The following is a 21,610-nucleotide window of genomic DNA, read 5'->3' as shown; positions in this document are numbered from 1 at the left end:
CCTGGGATCCCAACGTGACCAGGTGACCATACAAAGATGGCGGACCATCCAGCATGGTGGAGTCGTACAAGAGATCATGGACAGCCACTACCAATGAGTGTTTAGCATGAAGACTAAGCAAGGAGTCTCTGCTGACTCAGACTGACATGCCAGTGCAAGAACAAAGGTGGCTGAGAGCTCAACAGTAAATACACTGCATCCATCTGGCTGGGAGCATACTTCACTGATCTCTTCATCTACATCTACGCGATTACTCTGCTATTCACACTAAAGTGCCTGGCAGAGGGTTCAATGAAACACTTTCAAGCTGTCTCTCTACCATTCCACTTTCGAACGGGGCACTGGAAAAATGTACACTTAAATTTTTCTGTGCGAGCCCTGATTTCTCTTATTTTATCATGATGATTATTTCTCCCTGTGTAGGGTTTTCTCTTGTATGTGGATAGGCAAATCCAGTTCATCAGTTGACCATACAGCTGTCAGTACGTACCAAGTCTGAGCCTGAAAATGCATCAAAGACACGCAGGAACAGGCAGCTAAAAACCATAGGTTCTATTGAATCTTTCAGTCTAAAGCAAAAATCAAGGTAGATTCGAGGGTGGATAGACACCATGGGAGCACACATGCTTCTTCCCTGATAAGAGGAGACAGTAGGAAAAAATGGGAGTTCAGAGCAGAGACCATGTACGCTAACTGCAACAGTGACTCCAGATCTTGGCCTCTGCTGCAAGAGAGTTGATCTCCCAACCAGGAAAAAGGACATGATAGTTCAGATGCTCAGGTGAGAAGCAAATGTGTACTGCACAGCTGAGCAGCAGTTATTTGCACCTGATCTGTCGGGGATGAAAGCCAGCCTCTACAAGCAGGCTGTTCACAGAGCTGGTCTGATAGGCACCTGTCACAAGTTGAACCCCACAATGGTATATTGGGTCTAACATCAGTTGTGCTGAAGATTATGCTCAGCCAAGGCACAACAAGAGCAGAGCATTGTAGAGCTGCAAAAGTGTAGAGCAGTATGCACCCCAGTTTTTGTTAGTGAAACAGCAAAGAGTATTATGGTGTGGCTAGCATGTTTGCTTAAGCTGAACAGATGGTGAGGCTTCATCAACTGGGCATTACAGATCAATCAAAAACACCGTAAGACTCCACCACATTGAGTGTTTGGTTAAAGACATAGGAGTCTGCTTGGGGATAAACAGTATGACAGTGACAGAAGTGTACAACACATCTTGGCAGTGGAAAATTGGAAGCCATGAGCAAGAGCTCAGAACTGTGCATTTCGTATGGCTCCCTGCAGTCCGTGTTCGGCAGCATCCAGAAGTGAGGAGCAATAGTATATGCAAAAATCATCAGCATACAGGGAAAGTGGCACAGTAGATCCCACAGCTGCAACTGTAACATTTATTTATTGCTACTAGAAAAACAGGCACACTCAATATAGAGCCCTGTGGAATACCATTCTTTTGTATATGGAAATACTGTGGAAAGTATGGCAAGACATGAAGTTCTGGGCAAAACTCATGAGTTTGCTCCCGAACCACTACTCATGGATGATAATGTGGATATGGTGATGTCATGTGGTGTTATAAGCCCTACACAAGACAAAGAAAGTAGCGATAAGACCAAAGAAGATAGCAATAGCATGTTACAACCAGGTAAAACCTAACTGAATAGCAGACTCGAGACAGACCAAACTGTTAGCAGTAAATTGCGTGGTGGAAACCGCCCTGGGATGGAGCTAATAGGCCTGGAGACTCATGGTACCAACACAGCTCTTGGCTCACCATATGTTCGAGTCACTTGCAGAAAACACTAATAATACTAATTGGGTGACAGCTGTCTACGTCAAGGGGGCATTTACCTGGTTTCAGTATACGGACGATCATGCTTTCTTGCCACTGAGGTGGGAACTCACCCCAGCTTCTGATACAGTTGAAAATGGTAAGAATGTGACACTGATAATCCAGTAATAAGTGGTTGTGAATTTGTCTGTAGATGCAGTCTGGTCCTGGTGGCATGCCACGATAAAGGGCTAGGGCACTGAGGAATTACCACTCACTGAGCACAGCATTATAAGCTTGCAGGTGAAATGTAGTAAACGGTAAAGGAAGTCACTCTATCCACAGTTTGAGGACACAAAATGCAGTCATAATAATTCTCAGACAGAGGGGCTCAGGCATAATGAAAAAAAAAATATTTGGTACAAGCATCTGGATCATTGTAAACATCACCATTCACAGGGATACCAGATACACCCATGGAGTACTGGCATCTACAGAAGCAACAAATCTTCACCCTAACCTGCGAAGGAAGGTACGTCATCCAATGGTAGTAACATACCTCCCAGTATTCTTGTTTCTGTCATTTTATGAGTTGACAGGCCTGGGAAAGGCGCTATTTGAAAACAACAAGGTGCTCCACCGACGGATGTCACTTGTGGTATTGAAGAACCCATCCATGACCTTGAACGGCCACAGTGATTCCAGGGGTCCACCCAAGTACTGTCTTCTGACAGGGGATCCCAAGGAAGTGGGGATCACGAAGTCAGATGCTGACAGAATGGCCACAGTTGTTCTTTCGACAACCACATTCATAGCTCCATGTGCTGGGGTGTGAAGGGCTATGGCAGTGGTGAAAGAACCCCACTTAGCTTTTTGGAGAGCCCATATGTGTGGACACCCAGGCAAATGAAGCTAAGGGAGGGTCAAAATGAACAGAAAGTGATCACTGTTGCACGGGTCACCATGGACTCTCCAATTGATGGAAAATCTAGGCTGCAAATGGAAAGATCAATGGCCAAATAAGACCCATATGCCTTGATCAAGCGTGCAAGAACACCAGTATTCTATATGCGAAGAGCAAGCTATGCGAGTAAGTTTTTGACAGCTTTATCTCGGCCAATGATTGTAGTTCCACCGCACTTAAGGGTTGTGGGCACTAACTCAATATTAGGAAAGGTGAGGGGAGCTCAGAAAACAGTGAAGACAACATGTCCTGGGACACTTCACTTCACCATGGGGACCATTGGAAGGAAGATACACATTACAGAGAGAAGTAGGTAGAGTCCAAAGTGTAAGTGCAAACAGCACCCAATGGTCCTTCATAGACAGTGCGATTCTTAAAATGACTTCAATAAAGTCACAGAGAGTAAGGCTTCACATTGCTGGGAAACATGTTTCCTAATGGTGATGCAAACAACAGGGGAAACGCACAAAATACATCATAGCTCATACACGTGGTGGAAAAATCTGCTGTAATTCCACTTACTTACTTTACTTTACGTGATCAGGCCCAATGGACCACACGCTGCTTTGAGAGATTGCCTCCACCTCAGCCTGTCTTCAGCATCTTTATGCGACCCTTCCAGCAGTCCCACTCTCTGAAGGTCTTTGGATACACAGCCACTCCATAGAGTTCTAGGTCTTCCTACAGGCCTTTTGCTGGTTGGCTTGGTGTTTAGTATGGTTTGCGGCCACTGGTTGTCCTGCATTCAAGTAACATGCCCTGCCCACTGGAGTTGTGTATTCATTACAGCCCTGATGTTCGGCTCTTTGTAAATATGATACAACTCTGTATTGTGATGAATCCTCCATTTTTAACTCTCATTATCGTAAACTGGTCCAAAAATCTTCAGAAGGACTTTTCTTTCAAATATCGTCAGTCTGTTCAGATCTTGCTTGGTAGTACTCCAGGTGGCACATCCATATAGTACTACTGGCTGTAGGAGTGTTTTGTAGATGTTTATTTTGAACTGTCTTGACAAACTTCTGGTTTTGAGGAGAGCAACAGTGATTACCTGCCTGTCATCTTGCTGTATTTCCATTTTACTGTGTGGCTCATCTCTGAATACTGCACCCAGGTATTCGAACTCCCTGACTTGACGATAAGAACCTTCAGTTGTCTCTAAGGGTGGAAGTGGTTCTATGTCTACTGTGTAAAACCATGTATTCCACCTTGTCACGATTGATTTGAAGTCCAATTTTCCTTGCTGTTGTTTCCAGAATGTCAGAAATTTCCCCTAATTCTTCTTGCTACCCAGATAGTAGCATTACATCATCGGCATATCCGAGGTACTTAATGTTCACATCCCCTGTCTGGACTCCTCTGAGTTCATTAGATGACATCTCTCGCATTACTTTCTCTAAAGCGAGATTGAAAAAACTGCTGCAGCCCAGTTTTTATTTTGAATGCTTCAGTCACCTTATTTACAATTTTTACCTATGCTGTAGTAACCATCAGGCAGGCCTTCGTGGGGCTTACTAGTTTTTTGGCAAAACAGAACTCTTCCAGACACCTCAGCATACTTTCTACATCTACATGGATACTCTGCAAATCACATTTAAGTGGTTGGCATTGAACCACCTTCACAATTCTCTATTATCCCAATCTCGTATAGCGTATGGAAAGAACAAACTCCTATATCTCTGATTTCCCTTATTTTATTGTGGTGATCGTTTCGCCCTAGGTAGGTTGGTGTCAACAAAATATTTTAGCATTCGGGGAGAAAGTTGGTGATTGGAATTTCGTAAGAAGATTCCATCGCAACGAAAAACGCCTTTCTTTTAATGATGTCTCGCCCAAATCCTGTATCATTTCAGTGACACTCTCTACCACATTTCGCAATAATACAAAATGTGCTGCCCTTCTTTGAACTTTTTCGACCTACTCCGTCAGTCCTATGTGGTAAGGATCCCACACTGCACAGCAGTATTCTAAAAGAGGTCGGACAAGTGTAGTGTAGGCAGTCTCCTTAGTAGATCTGTTACATTTTCTAACTGTCCTACCAATAAAACGCAGTCTTTGGTTAGACTTCTACACAACATTTTCGGTGTGTTCCCTCAAATTTAAGTTGTTCGCAATTATAAATCCTAGGTATTTAGTTGAATTTATAGTCTTCAGATTTGGCTGATTTATCATGTAACCGAAATTTAATGAATTCCCTTTAGCACTCATGTGGACGACCTCACACTTTTAATTATTTAGGGTCAACTGCCAATTTTCGCACCATTCACGTATCTTTTCTAAATCATTTTGCAATTTGTTTTGATTTTCTGATGACTTTACTCGACGATAAATGACAGCATCATCTGTGAAGAACCTAAGACAGCTGCTCATATTGTCTTCTACATCATTTATGTAGACAAGGAAGAACAGAGAGGCTATAAACACTACATTTCGGAAAGCCAAAAATGAATTCCGTTTTACTCGATGACTTTCCGGCAATTACTACAAACTATGATCTCCCTGACAGGAAATTACAAACCCAGTCACATAACTGAGACAATATTCCATGTTGTTGTTGTGGTCTTCAGTCCTGCGACTGGTTTGATGCAGCTCTCCAGGCTACTCTATCCTGTGCAATCTTCTTCATCTCCCAGTACCTACTGCAACCTACATCCTTTTGAATCTGCTTAGTGTAGTCATCTCTTGGTCTCCCTCTACGTACCCTCCACACTGCCCTCTAATACTAAACTGGTGATCCCTTGATGCCTCAGAACATGTCCTACCAACCGATCCCTTCTTCTAGTCAAGGTGTGCTACAAGCTTCTCTTCTCCCCAATTCTATTCAATACCCCCTCATTAGTTATGTGATCTACCCATCTAATCTTCAGCATTCTTCTGTAGCACCACATTTCGAAAGCTTCTATTCCCTTCTTGTCCAAACTAGTTATCGTCCATGTTTCACTTCCATACATGGCTACACTCCATACAAATACTTTTAGAAAAGACTTCCTGAAACTTAAATCTACAATTCATGTTAACAAATTTCTCTTCTTCAGAAACGCTTTCCTTGCCATTGCCAGTCTACATTTTATATCCTCTCTACTTCGACCATCATCAGTTATTTTGCTCCCCAAATAGCAAAACTCCTTTACTACTTTAAGCCTGTCATTTCCTAATCTAATTCCCTCAGCATCACCCAACTTTATTCGACTACATTCCATTATCCTCGTTTTGCTTTTGTTGATGTTCATCTTATATACTCCTCTCAAGACACTATCCATTCCGTTCAACTGCTCTTTCAAGTCCTTTGCTGTCTCTGACAGAATTACGATGTCATCAGCGAACCTCAAAGTTTTTATTTCTTCTCCATGGATTTTAATACCTACTCCGAATTTTTCTTTTGTTTCCTTCACTGCTTGCTCAATATACAGATTGAATAACATCGTGGAGAGACTACAACCCTGTCTCACTCCCTTCCCAACCGCTGCTTCCCTTTCATGTCCCTCGACTCATAACTACCATCTGGTTTCTGTACAAATTGTAAATAGCCTTTCACTCCCTGTATTTTACCCCTGCCACCTTCAGAATTTGAAAGAGAGTATTCCAATCAACATTGTCAAAAGCTTTCTCTAAGTCTACAAATGCTAGAAACGTAGGTTTGCCCTTCATTAATTTAGCTTCTAAGATAAGTCGTAGGGACAATATTGCCTCACGTGTTCCAACATTTCTACGGAATCCAAACTGATCTTCCCCGAGATCGGTTTCTACTATTTTTTCCATTCGTCTGTAAAGAATTCGCGTTAGTATTTTGCAGCTGTGACTTATTAAACTGATAGTTCGGTAATTTTCACATCTGTCAACACCTGCTTTCTTTGGGATTGGAATTATTACATTCTTCTTGAGGTCTGAGGGTATTTCGCCTGTCTCATACATCTTGCTTCACCAGATGGTAGAGTTTTGTCAGGACTGGCTCTCCCAAGGCCGTCAGTAGTGCCAATGGAATGTTGTCTACTCCGGAGGCCTTGTTTCGACTCAGGTCTTTCAGTGCTCTGTCAAACTCTTCACGCAGTATCGTATCTCCCATTTCATCTTCATCTACATCCTCTTCCATTTCCATAATATTGTCCTCAAGTACATCGCCCTTGTATAGACCCTCTATATACTCCTTCCACCTTTCTACTTTCCCTTCTTTGCTTAGAACTGGGTTTCCATCTGAGCTCTTGATGTTCATACAAGTAGCTCTCTTATCTCCAAAGGTCTCTCTAATTTTCCTGTAGGCAGCATCTATCCTACCCCTAGTGAGATAAGCCTCTACATCCTTCCATTTGTCCTCTAGCCATCCCTACTTAGGCATTTTGCACTTCCTGTCGATCTCATTTTTGAGACGTCTGTATTCCTTTTTGCCTGCTTCATTTTTATATTTTTTCCTTTCATCAATTAAATTCAATATTTCTTCTGTTACCCAAGGATTTCTACTAGCCCTCGTCTTTTTACCTACATGATCCTCTGCTGCCTTCACTACTTCATCCCTCAAACCTACCCATTCTTCTTCTACTGTACTTCTTTCCCCCATTCCTGTCAATTGCTCCCTTATGCTCTCCTTGAAACTCCGTACAACCTCTGGTTCTTTTAGTTTATCCAGGTCCCATCTCCTTAAATTCCCACCTTTTTGCAGTTTCTTTAGTTTTAATCTACAGGTCACAACCAATAGATTGTGGTCAGAGTCTACATCTGCCCCTGGAAATGTCTTACAATTTAAAACCTGGTTCCTAAATCTCTGTCTTACCATTGTATAATCTATCTGAAACCTGTCAGTATCTCCATGCTTCCTCCATGTATACAGCCTTCTTTTATGATTCTTGAACCAAGTGTTACCTATGATTAAGTTGTGCTCTGTGCAAAATCCTACCAGGCGGCTTCCTCTTTCATTTCTTTGCCCCAGTCCATATTCACCTACTACGTTTCCTTCTCTCCCTTTTCCTACTACTGAATTCCTGTCACCCACGACTATTAAATTTTCGTCTCCCTTCACTATCTGAATAATTTCTTTTATTTCATCATACATTTCTTCAATTTCTTCATCATTTGCAGAGCTAGTTGGATTATAAACATTTACTACTGTAGTAGGTGTGGTCTTCATATCTATCTTGGCCACAATAATGCGTTCACTATGCTGTTTGTGGTAGCTTACCCGCATTCCTATTTTCCTATTCATTACTAAACCTACTCCTGCATTACCCTTTTTTGATTTTGTGTTTATAACCCTGTAGTCACCTGACCAAAAGTCTTGTTCCTCCTGCCACCGAACTTCACTAATTCCCACTATACCTGACTTTAACCTATCCATTTCCCTTTTTAAATTTTCTAACCTACCTGCCCGATTAAGGGATCTGACATTCCACGCTCCGATCCGTAGAACGCCAGTTTTTTTTCTCCTGATAACGACATCCTCTTGAGTAGTCCCCGCCCAGAGATCCGAAAGGGGGACTATTTTACCTCTGGAATATTTTACCCAAGAGGACGCCACCATCATTTAATCATACAGTAAAGCTGCATGCCCTCGGGGAAAAATTACGGTCGTAGTTTCCCCTTGCTTTCAGCCGTTTGCATCCCCTTGCTTTCAGCCGTTCGCAGCACCAGCAGAGCAAGGCCGTTTTGGTTATTGTTACAAGGCCAGATCAGTCAATCATTCAGACTGTTGCCCCTGAAACTACTGAAAAGGCTGCTGCCCCTCTTCAGGAACCACACGTTTGTCTGGCCTCTCAACAGATACCCCTCCGTTGTGGTTGCACCTATGGTACGGCTATCTGTATCACTCAGGCACGCAAGCCTCCCCACCAACGGCTAGGCCCATGGTTCATGGGGGAAGGCAATATTCCATATGCGTGCAATTTCACTACAAGTCGCTTGTGTGGTAAAGTGTCAAAAGCCTTCCAGAAATACGGAATCAATCTGAAATCCCTTGTCAATAGCACTTTCCCGATGAATAGAATTATATGTTTTTCTGAAGGCTACAAACAGCATGTGTAGTTCTTGACCAAACTGCCACCTTCTTTCCTAGATCCGGCGTAGGACAAATATTTGGTCGATAGTAGATCTCCCGTGACAAAATCCTCCAATAATGGTTTCTGCCAACAGCTGGATTCAATCTAGGAGACAGTTTGAGAATATCTTGTAACAAATATTGAGCAGAGCAATACCACGGTAGTTTTCACATGCCATTCAGTCATTCTTGTTGATTATGGGACAGATTACTGCATTTCTTCAGTCTTCTGGAATGTTTTCAGTGTTTCAAATGGTCTCTATTAATTTGTGAATCCTTGCAACAAAGTATTCACCCCCTTCCTGAATTATTTCAGCATGGATGGCATCTTCTTCTGGGATTCTGTCTTTTTTTAAGCCATTTTATCTGCTTCCTGATTTCTTCTACAGTTGGCAATAGGTATTCAGGGTCTGCTGTCTGTGGTAGGGGGAAGTTAAAGAGAGTTGTTGGGTCTTCACAACTTAACAATTCACTGAAATATTCTTCCCATCTCTTTGCAATTTGGTATTCATTTGTCAACATCTCTCCTTTGGCATTTTTTGTGAATTTCTCGGTGGGTTTATACGTTTTCCTCGGATGGTTGACATTTCTGTACCTGTTCTTCATCCTCTTCCTCAGGAAGTCTTCTACTTCTGTAATAACCCGCTCACTAACTTCCTCTTTTCTTTCTGCAATACTGCTTGTGTTTCTCTTTGGACTCTGTCAAATTCTGCCTTACTGCTCTAATCAGATGCAGACTGTAACCACTTGTCACGGGCTTCTTTTCTCCTGTTGACTGCCTCTTTACAGACCTCATTGAACCATTTCTTCTTCCTCATCACTCTTTTTCCAATGACTACTCCTGCAGCCTTTGTAACCACATTTCTAATTTCTTCCTATTGCTGATTTACATCTGAGTCCTCTGTTTCTGGCACTACTGTAAAACGATTCCTGATCTCAACTTGCAGTTCATTTCTGGTTTCTTCCTATGCTCCTTTTTCTATTTTTAATCATGTCACTTTCTTTTGTTTTTGGTTTGGTTTCAGTGTGACTGGGTTGACTGTTAACCAAGAAATGGCCGGAACCACACTAAGCCCCACGCAAATTTCTTACATCCATAAAACAATTACTGGCTTCTGTGTTAATTGCTATGTGGTCTATTTGGTTGACTGTTTTTCCATCTGGGGATACCCATGTTCCTTTGTGCACCTGTCGATGTCAGAAGTTAGTGCTACTGATAAACATGCCCTTGGACGTAGCAAAGCTAATTAGCCTTATCCCGTTGTCGTTACTATTTTCATGCAGGCTATGAAGCCTATAGTGGGAGTAAAGTTGGTCTCCTTTCCAATCTTCGCATTAAAATCGGCGATGAGAATTTTGCAGCTGTTTTTAGAGATGGAATCCATAACATCTTCCAGCTCTGCACAGAATATATCCTTTACTTGATCTTCACTTTCTTCTGTTGGTGCATGACAGTTCACAAAGGTAAGTTGCGATTTTTCACTGATAAAGTTAAGCCTGAGATTCTTGGGTTCACTGTCGTAAAATTCTTTACCATTGGTACAACATCTTTGTTAACACAAATACCAGTTCCAAAACTGTGCTTGACTGCTTCCCCATACAATATTGTGTAATTTTTCTACATCTATTGTACCTGTACCTTCCAACTGAACTTCATGCAAGGTAACCACAGACATTTTCTGCTTTCCAATTCTCTAACTTAAGTTATTGCTACCCCAGCTTTGTACAGAGACTGTACATTCCATGTTCCAAATCATAGTCCTTTTTTATGCTTAGTTCATTGTATTGGGTGTCTGTTCTATATCCGAAGCTTCTCTCTAGCTTTCGTAACACGTCTGGTTTTACGAGATGGGGTTGTTAGCCTCACGCCCAACCCCTAACCTGGAGGACCAGGGTATCACATTTAGTCTGTATCATCACCTTCAACCTGTCATAGTTCAGGACACCCTACTGGTAGCTAAGCTACCACCAGCAGAGAGAGAGTGTGAGAGTGTGTGTGTGTGTGTGTGTGTGTGTGTGTGTGTGTGTGTGGGGTGGTGGGGGGTCCAGGGCCATAATGGCCACCTGCGATGTTACCTTGGATACAGAGGCAGAACATTTGGAGTCTGGCGGCACATGGGAGCCATCAGAATCTCCCGCTTTTTGGAGGATTTCTTTTCGTTCTTAGATAATTTCCACTGGACATGACGGGCAAAATGCACACCTCATTGCTACAAAGTAGCATGCTATTTGCCATTAGTCTGTAAAAGGAGACCCTAATGGAAAACGATACCTGTTGCCGCATTCAGACTCTTGTGGGATCATTATAGTGACAGGAACATCACCCAGCTTGCCACAGATTAGTAGCACCTGTGGCTGTGCAGGAGAGGCCATTTTAAGCAGAATGGCACCTTTTTCATTTTTGAAATTGCTGCCACTTCCCCAAACCTGTCATTGAGCTGTTCAATGAAGAACAAAGTCTCTGTAGTCATATACCGTATTTACTCGAATCTAAGCTGCACTTTTTTTCCGGTTTTTGTAATCCAAAAAACCGCCTGGGGTTTAGAATAGAGTGCAAAGCAAGCGGAAGTTCTGAAAAATGTTGGTAGGTGCCGCCACAACTAACTTCTGCCGTCAAATATATGTAGCGCTACACAGGCATGCTCTGTAGGCACAAAGATAAATACTGACGCCAAAACCTCTGCGCCAGGAAAAAAAAAAAAAAAAAAAGAGGTGGAAGACGAGCTTTTTTTTCTCCGCCCCGAGTTTCAACCACTGCATTTTCATACATCATCCAACGAAGTAAATACAAATTCCGTATTGTTCATCTTCGAATGTAGCAGAATTTCAATGTACTACGAAAATCCGACTTGCAAGACTGTTTGGGATGCTTGTCAATATGGCCAACTCTACATTCTGAATTTTTTCCTGCCTGTGAGAAGAGATGGTTGCTAATGGAAACCTGATGAAATGTGAATCACATGCAGTATTCTCTTCACCATAAGAATAATATGAATATAAATGTTTTGGCATGTATTCTTTCATGTTTCCTGCTATCTCATTTAAATCCTGTCTGCCTAATAAACTATGAAACTAGAGTGAGATAACAGCAAACACGGGAGAATATACATATCGTGTCATGTTTATATTCGTATTATTCTTATGCCTAATACTGATACAGTCAGAAATAAAGCACGGCAACTGACTAGATTTTTAAATCTAAGATGACTCTAATTTCTGTGCAGAATTTAATGTATTAAAGAAGCGGCCGCAAAGATTTTCAAATGGAGAAAAATTTTCGCCTAACTCTCGTTCAGAACATGTTCTATCATACGCAGTCTATTATTTGGTTCTTGTTGATCATTATCAAAGAAAGCAGCAGTGTAAGTAACAACAAATAGCAGTCTTTAGCCATTGTTTTGCTAATGAGACGATTCCTCTTTTTTGTTTAATTGTAAGCGGTGGTAGCGTGCACAAAAGCAAGCCACGCCGCGAGCGGTGACAGGCCATAAACACGCACTATCAGAATGCGACAAACAATGCACGACACAATAATGCATTTTCAGCTTAGAGTGACGTAAACACCTATAACAAAGAAAACGGCATTTATCAGAACAAAGCAAAATAAGCAATCGATTCAAACAAGACGAAGCACGTGAAAAAGGAAGGGTACCCATATAAATACAGACGGAGCGCCTGACTCACAGCAATGACTACCTGGTAAAGCTTAACTGCTAAGCTTACGACTCGAACCAAACTACTGTAGCTGTATCGTCATTCATTTGACCTAAATTGTGTCTCATATTACAATGGACCAACTTTGTTTCGATTTGGAGGGGCTGCCTAAAACTTCTCTCTCCCCTTGAATTTCGAATCTCAAATTTCAGGTGCAACTTAGATTCGGGAATTTTTTTTTTCCTTTATTTCGAGTCTCATTTTTCAGGTGCGGCTTAGATTCAAGTAAATACCGTAGGTATCCCCATTCAAGAACAAACCCAGTATATTGGGGGGAGCATTTCTCCCCTTGTCTCTGAGCCACCAGCGGTTCATTTCAAGTGCAAATCTTCTGCAAATGGTACCACCCACTCCAAATGGGGGCTCTCCCCACAGGTGTCACCCAACCACAGCAATGGTTACCTGGTCAGTAAACAATTGCCTTCAGTCATGGTGAGCACATAATCCTTGGCTTGGGTCCCTACATGGTCAGGAGGCTACCACCACACAGGTACCTGATGAACCCCCACCCCACAATAGAATGGCTACCATGTTGCATTCTGGGCACAGTACCATTGCAAGAAAGAACGGTGGAAAGAGATAAGGTACGAAAGGTGGAATATACACCACATTGGGTGATCATTCCTGCAAATTCCGCGCTTCTGTAAAATTTAGAAAAGAAGTAGTGAATCAATCTCAACAATGAGGCCATATAATTAATAACGAAAAGCTGTAAAGGGTAGGAAAATGAATGTCTACAACACAACCAGATCCAAATGCAATCGGCACCAACAAGACCATCGAATGGAAAGGTACACAGGAAAAAAAGAATATGAGAAAGATAGACTTGCAGCACAGAAAGGGGAGCAGCGCTGCAAGGGCTGGAGCCCTGTGGTGGCCGAGCACATACTCATAAAAGAGAAGTGAGCCCCTAGGAAGGAGGGGGGTGACTGGGGTGAATCAAAACTGAAATTACCTTATACACTGAATATTAAATAACAGTGCATATTGTTTCTATTTATGTAATTGTTATTTTATCGTAAAAGTTGGTACCAGTCAGAGGAAATGAAATCATTGAACTGAAGTATTCCTATTCCTCCCAGATGATAAGTGGACATAACACAGACAATAAAAAGTGAGCACACTTTCCTCAAAATGAAGTGGTCAGCAATGTGTGTTATTGCTTATCTCTGTTTTCATTTAAGTTAACCTTGCATTTACCAATGAAAGCATCATCTCATTCTAACCTTTTTATTTGAAATTCATTAGATCCTAATTTTGTTTAACATGCAAACTGTATCATTAACGAAGCTTCAGCCTTTCATACCCATTTGCAAGATTAGATGTAAATTTGACATAGGATCAATAAATGAACTATAGCCATACAGTACAAAACATATGTTATTAACAACATAAACATGGTATAGCTTGCTTGGAACTCAGATAGTTAGTCTTAAAGTGAAGCATAGCTGTGTGTGATTTTTCAAAGAGAAAATTAAGCAGATGATTTAAATCAAATACTAAGAAGAATCGCTCTGCAGAAATTTCTAGGAGTATGGAAGGAGTTTATTCTTCCACTTAGACTAGATCTTACTTCAAGTATATTATTTAAGCTATTAGAGTAGAAAAAAGAGAAGATGAAGAAGTTGGTGATGGTGGTGGTGGTGGTGGTGGTGGTGGTGAAGGAAGAAAAAGCAACTCCTAGTATATTCAGTAACCAATGTCGAGGAATCTGACCTGCTTTTTGCCACGTATTTCATCATTTTAACCACCAGATTCAGTACACAGTTCTAGCTAGTATCATTCTATTGTGTATTTTGTTGTCAGCAGCTTAAGTTATAAAGGATACTATCAATGAAGTAAAATGATAGTCAATGAAATTATTCAGGAGAGCATGGCGAGAAAGCAAATACATTCTTAAAATGGAAATGTTCCACAAAAGCCATTTCACCAGGAAGTTGTCATTTTTCAGTATTGCCTCTTAAAAGAAACCTAAATATGAACACTTTGATAAAAACTAGTACAGTCAATTTTGGGTTTAGTAGAACAACAACTGTACTGCCTGCAAAAAATAAGTGAAGCACTCTGAAAAATCCAGATTTGTGAGCATGTTTGTCCAATATTGGACAATTTGGAAATTTGACAGCAGGCATATTTGTTGTCAGGGTTTCAGTTGATCACGTCTGACCATCACCAAGGAGGATCGCTGTACTGTGCAAGCAAGGTGTAAAGCCTTCACATCTACACCTGCCATCTGAGAACAAGTATTGGATACCCTGCCCATTGGGTATAGACTAGCAGCAGCCCATCTAAGGAATTACCATTCACGCGTAGGCTACTGTTAACACTGCAACAGATACAGCTGTGTTTGGAGCAGGTTGCCATTAACACAACATGAACAGCTGTGTTTGAAGTGGTGCCATGACCTGGAAGCACAGACTACTGATAAATTGCATTGACTGTTGTGGTTTTGACCTATCCCACATAAGCATCACCAGTGGGCATGGCAATGATCTGGGGATATGTCCCATCTTTTTAATGTTTTGGGGAGGCACAGTGGTGTTACTCCTGGTATCACTGTGTGTGAACCAATCCGGTACGTTCTGAAGTCACAGCCAGAAGTGACTGAGGGAACTCATGACAGTACCTAGCAAACATCCGGTGTCCTGACGGGTTACTCTTATGCGATAGTATCTTGGTTCCATTTTTCAATAGAATAATGCTCGTCCGTAGAGGGCATGTGCGTCTGTGAGCTATATGCATTGTGCTGAGGTATTCACTTGGCCAGAAAGATCCTGTAATGGATCTGGGAGAGGTGTTATTTTCCACCGAATTTGTTGATACCAAATCTAATGAGGGAAGTTTTAAATTTTTTCTTATATTTTTGTCAGAATATTTTTTGTGAATAGTAATTTGCTTTATTTTATGCTAATTTACTTATATTTTTGAGAGTGACAGCATATTGATTAATATTAGTAGATGTGACAACGAATATCACAGAGACTTGTTACAAGTGGAAGCTTGTGTGTTGTGTAAAATGTCTTTCACGCTGGAGTCGTCTTTGACCGTATGGAATCATATTTTCACTAGATGACTGAAGCCAACACAAAAAGACAAATATCGTCTTGTAAACATTTCACGGAAAATGTACCGTCACGAAATATGCTAAATACAGTACATATAAAAATAGTGAGCATATTTCAATCCCCAGATCTGTCCCTGCAGATGACGAAGAAATTGAAGAAATGTACGATGAAATAAAAGAAATTATTCAGATAATGAAGGGAGACGAAAATTTAATAGTAATGGGAGACTGGAATTTGAGTGTAGAAAAAGGGAGAGAAGGAAACATAGTAGGTGAATATGGATTGGGGCTAAGAAATGAAAGAGGAAGCCACCTAGTAGAATTTTGTACAGAGCACAACTTAGTCATAGGTAACACTTGGTTTAAGAATCATGAAAGAAGATTGTATACGTGGAAGAACCCTGGAGATACTAAAAGGTATCAGATAGATTATATAATGGTAAGACAGAGATTTAGGAACCAGGTTTTAAGTTTTAAGACATTTCCAGGGGCAGATGTGGACTCTGACCAGAATCTATTGGTTATGACCTGTAGATTAAAACTGAAGAAACTGCAAAAATGTGGGAAATTAAGGAGATGGGACCTGGATAAACTGAAAGAACCAGAGGTTGTACAGAGTTTCAGGGAGAGCATAAGGGAACAATTGACAGGAATAGGGGAAAGAAATACAGTAGAAGAAGAATGGGTAGCTCTGAGGGATGAAGTAGTGAAGGCGGCAGAGGATAAAGTAGGTAAAAAGACGAGGGCTGCTAGAAATCCTTGGGTAACAGAAGAAATATTGAATTTAATTGATGAAAGGAGAAAATATAAAAAAGCAGTAAATGAAGCAGGCAAAAAGGAATACAAACGTCTCAAAAATGAGATCGACAGGCAGTGCAAAATGGCTAAACAGGGATGGCTAGAGGACAGATGTAAGGATGTAGAAGCTGATCTCACTAGGGGTAAGATAGATACTGCCTACAGGAAAATTAAAGAGACCTTTGGAGAGAAGAGAACCACGTGTATGAATATCAAGAGCTCAGATGGCAACTCAGTTCTAAGCAAAGAAGGGAAGGCAGAAAGGTGGAAGGAGAATATAGAAGGTTTATACAGGGGTGATGTACTTGAGGACAATATTATGGAAATGGAAGAGGATGTAGATGAAGACGAAATGGGTGATACGATACTGCGTGAAGAGTATGACAGAGCACTGAAAGACCTGAGTCGAAACAAGGCCCCCGGAGTAGACAACATTCCATTAGAACTACTGACGGCCTTGGGAGAGCCAGTCATGACAAAACTCTACCAGCTGGTGAGCAAGATGTATGAGACAGGCGAAATACCCTCAGACTTCAAGAAGAATATAATAATTCCAATCCCAAAGAAAGCAGGTGCTGACAGATGTGAAAATTACCGAACTATCAGTTTAATAAGTCACAGCTGCAAAATACTATCGCGAGTTCTTTACAGACGAATGGAAAAACTAGTAGAAGCCGAACTCGGGGAAGATCAGTTTGGATTCCGTAGAAATGTTGGAACACGTGAGGCAATACTGACCCTACGACTTATCTTAGAAGCTAGATTAAGGAAAGGCAAACCTACGTTTCTAGCATTTGTAGACTTAGAGAGAGCTTTTGACAATGTTGACTGGAATACTCTTTTTCAAATTCTAAAGGTGGCAGGGGCAAAATACAGGGAGCGAAAGGCTATTTACAATTTGTACAGAAACCAGATGGCAGTCATAAGAGTTGAGGGGCATGAAAGGGAAGCAGTGGTTGGGAAATGAGTCGAGGGGCATGAAAGGGAAGCAGTGGTTGGAAAAGGAGTGAGACAGGGTTGTAGCCTCTCCCCGATGTTATTCAATCTGTATATTGAGCAAGCAGTAACGGAAACAAAAGAAAAATTTGGAGTAGGTATTAAAATTCATGGAGACGAAGTAAAAACTTTGAGGTTCGCCGATGACATTGTAATTCTGTCAGAGACTGCAAAGGACTTGGAAGAGCAGTTGAACGGAATGGACAGTGTCTTGAAAGGAGGATATAAGATGAACATCAACAAAAGCAAAACGAGGATAATGGAATGTAGTCCAATTAAATCGGGTGATGCTGAGGGAATTAGATTAGGAAATGAGACACTTGTAGTAGTAAAGGAGTTTTGCTATTTAGGAAGTAAAATAACTGATGATGGTCGAAGTAGAGAGGATATAAAATGTAGACTGGCAATGGCAAGGAAAGCGTTTCTGAAGAAGAGAAATTTATTAACATCGAATATAGATTTAAGTGTCAGGAAGTCATTTCTGAAAATATTTGTTTGGAGTGTAGCCATGTATGGAAGTGAAACATGGACGATAACTAGTTTGGACAAGAAGAGAATAGAAGCTTTCGAAATGTGGTGCTACGGAAGAATACTGAAGATAAGGTGGATTGATCACCTAACTAATGAGGAGGTACTGAATAGGATTGGGGAGAAGAGAAGTTTGTGGCACAACTTGACTAGAAGAAGGGATCGGTTGGTAGGACATGTTTTGAGGCATCAAGGGATCACAAATTTAGCATTGGAGGGCAGTGTGGAGGGTAAAAATCGTAGAGGGAGACCGAGAGATGAGTACACTAAGCAGATTCAGAAGGATGTAGGTTGCAGTAGGTACTGGGAGATGAAGAAGCTTGCACAGGATAGAGTAGCATGGAGAGCTGCATCAAACCAGTCTCAGGACTGAAGACCACAACAACAACAACATCTGTCCCTGGTAGAATACATGTGGGAACAGCTCAGATATCATCTCTGTCCCAGTGCCAGTATCCTGGATATAAAGGATCTGTTACAATAGTTGTGGGCCAGCTTGCCTCAGAAAGGGACACAATAGCTTTATAACACCCTTCCCAACGATATCAGTGCATGTATCCAGGCCAGATGAGGAGCAACGTCATACTTGTCAGTGGATTCATACTGTCAAGTGCTTTGTAAACTTGATACTATTCTGTAATCACTGAAATAACAACACACAGCTCTTAATTCACGAAGTTCTACTTCATTTCCTCCTCCCATTTTGAGTGCTTTTTGTCACGAAGTATATAAAGGAAAACTAATTACACAGGAAAAACAATCTAAATAATGCATTAAAAATTGAAAAATGGTGTTAAGTACGAAGAACAGTTACCCCCTCCATGTATTCTCATCGACAGTGGCAGTAATCAAGGCTTGAAGGTCAAAGTATCCAGTGGAATCATAATGTAAGATTGTGAACTTCACGGAACTATGAATGAGTGCCAACCAGATGCGCATAACATATAAGACTTCTCGTCTCTGAATTTGTAAAACAAATCTCCCCCATGAAATAATTTGAAGGTAAAGAAATCCAACTGACCATGACTAGCAAAAGCCAAAATATTTTATTAACAAATGTTATGTCATGATGTCAAAATCATTTACTTACCTACGTCACTCTTGTACTGACTCAGGATTGAGTTAATCTGTTGTGTTATGGCTGCTGCAGTCTGCAAATCCAAGCTGCTTACTTCCCCAACCTATTAGTACAGATGCATTACTAAGACAGTTTTAAACAAAGCACAAGCAAATGAAAATGAATTAGTGTCTAATAGTAGCAGATGTGTTCTGTAAGTAGCTAGTAAATTGGAAAAGAATTGTGCAGACCTTTCTGCATCTCAATGGTCATTCACCAATTTACACGACTGATACAGCACATCACCCATTCTTTATTTATGCTCCACATAGATTACACTTTAGAGAAAAGCACAATAGTAATGGTTATTATTTGTAAGGAAACAGATATTGATACCATTACCATTAATCTTACCCTTACATGTCTCTCAGGACTTCAGGTCACAGTTGGTGTGAGGTTTCCCCATTCAGCTTGAAAGGAGGAGGAGGGGGGGGGGGAGATCTTTTGGTGCCAATAAGAAAAGCACATGGGACAGTCTGTGGAGTGAGAAAATGGAGTGAATCTGAATGCACTACTGGCATGACTAGTATTTATTCGAAGTATTGTCATGATATAGGAACCAGTGTATTTTTTGTAATGGTGACCACACAGAATTTAAAAACATCGGTGCATGCATGGGTACCTTTGTTTCTATATGATGCCAGCTGGGCTAAAGGTGCCAGTGCTGCATTTTGGCAGGTGGACTAGGTTGTGGTGAGGGTGTGACAGGTGGGGTGGGCAAAGGGAGAGGGAGGCAGAAGTCAGAGAGAGGTATTGGTGGTGGATGGCTAGCAGCTCACAGGGAGCAGCAAGTTTGCTGGCTATGAATGTCGGAGGGAGGGGTGGCAGGTAAATGGGACAGGCATGTGACACATAGTTGCCAGAGAAGTACATGTTGAAAGTGATGTGGTGATTGAATTGGGAGGCAATGACAGGATGGAAGATGGGGAAACTGTTGGGTGGAGGATTTGGGGCAGCAGGTTACTGGAGACTGAGGCCAGGAGTGGAGGCTATGTTATAAGGATGACTCCCAACTGTGTAGTTCAGAGAATCTGATGATGGAGGGAATGATCCGGATTGGTCGGGTTGCTAAGCAGCCACTGAAATTGAGCATGTTGCACTCAGCTGCATATTCTGTTACTGGGCAGTCAACTTTGTTCTTTGAGACAGTTTGGCAGCAGCATTTCATCCCAGTGGACAGCTAGTCATATCGACATAAAAAGCTGTGCAGTGTTTGTGGTAGAGCTGGTATAAGATATGGCTACAATCACAGGTGGCGTGGCCTCTGATTGGGTAGGATTAAGCCTATGACAGGACTGGAGATGGTGGTGTCAGGTGGGTTGATTGGGCCGGCCTTGCACTATGGCTGCCACAAGGATATTATCACTGTGGCAAGGGAGTGGGAGCAGGATAGGAATGGACTAGTATGATGTGTAAGTTTGGTGGGCAATGGAACAGTATTTTAGGAGGGGTGGGAAGGATCTCGGGTCGAATGTCCCTCATTTCACAGCATAATGATGAGAGATAATTAAAGCCCTGGCAACTGACAGGGTTCAGTTGTTCCAGTCCACAGTGATAATGGATGGTGGGAGGATTGGGAAAGGGGGGGGGGGGGGGCGGTTGTGAGGATTTGCAATGGAAGGCCTGTTTGTGGACTAGGTTTGAGGAGCATTGTCTTTCTGTGAATGCCTTTGTGAGACCTTCAGCATACTGGACAAAGAGTTGTTGTCATGGCAGATACGCTATCCACCAGTGGCTATGCTTCACAGGAGGTTTCTTTTGTGTGTGTGGAAGGGACAGCAACTATCGAAAGGTGGGTATTGTTAGTGATTAGTGGATTTAATGTGGACAGAGGTGTGGATGGAGCCATCAGAGAGGTTGAGGCTAACATTCAAGATGGCTGACTGTTGGGTAGAGGTGAATAAGGTGAAGTGGATGCAGGAGAAGGTCTTGAGGTTGTGAAGGAGTATGGATAGGGCATCTTGACCGTAAGTTAGGAAAGGTTCCTCCACATGGTCCATAAACAGGTGGCATACAAGAGTGCCATATGGGTGTCTGTGGCTATGCCACAGATTTGGTTGTATACCTTCTGTTCAAAGGAAAACTGTTTGTGAGCCAGGATATAGTTGGTACAATGTATAGGAAAGAGGTGGTGGGTTTGCGGTCTGAAGGATAGTGTTTGACAGTGACAAGGCTCCGGTAATGAGGGATGCTCATGTATACGAGATGACATTAATATTGACAAGTACTGATCTAGGAGGTAAAGGGGTGGAGATGGTGGAGAGTTCATGAAGGAAGTAGTTGCTATCTTTGATCTGGGATGCCAGGTTTCAGGCAATTTGTTGGAGGCTTTGGAAACAGGGCAGAAATTTTTTCAGTGGGAGCACAAAAGCCTGCTGAATGGAGTGTCCAAAGTAGTTGGGTTTGTGAATTTTTGGGAGCCTGTAGAAGTTGGGTGGTTTAGGTGTTAGGAGGGAGATGGACTTTGGGGAGAAGTTTTGGGAAGGGCCTATGAATATCAGTGGGGACTGGAGGTTATGTTGGACTTCTGGGATAGAATCACTAGGGCCGGGCTTGTAGGAGGAGGAGACAGACACTTTGTGGAGCCTGAGGTGCAGGACCTACCCAATCCACCAACCCAGCAGCT

General features: G+C 41.8%; 1 protein-coding gene across 2 annotated transcripts in view; it reads right to left on the bottom strand.

Annotated features, from left to right (window-relative positions):
• The window catches only part of LOC126272344 (mRNA export factor Gle1), a 121,598-nt gene that overhangs the window by 67,347 nt on the left and 32,641 nt on the right, over positions 1 to 21,610 (bottom strand). For both annotated transcript variants that reach the window (XM_049975144.1, XM_049975153.1), the window contains exon 6: positions 18,958 to 19,048. In XM_049975144.1, the coding sequence (XP_049831101.1) occupies positions 18,958 to 19,048 (91 nt within the window). The remainder of the gene's footprint in view (positions 1 to 18,957; positions 19,049 to 21,610) is intronic.

Source organism: Schistocerca gregaria, chromosome 1 (assembly GCF_023897955.1).
Source record: "Schistocerca gregaria isolate iqSchGreg1 chromosome 1, iqSchGreg1.2, whole genome shotgun sequence".
Classification (NCBI taxonomy): domain Eukaryota; kingdom Metazoa; phylum Arthropoda; class Insecta; order Orthoptera; family Acrididae; genus Schistocerca; species Schistocerca gregaria.
This window is presented reverse-complemented; position numbering and strand designations above follow the sequence as displayed.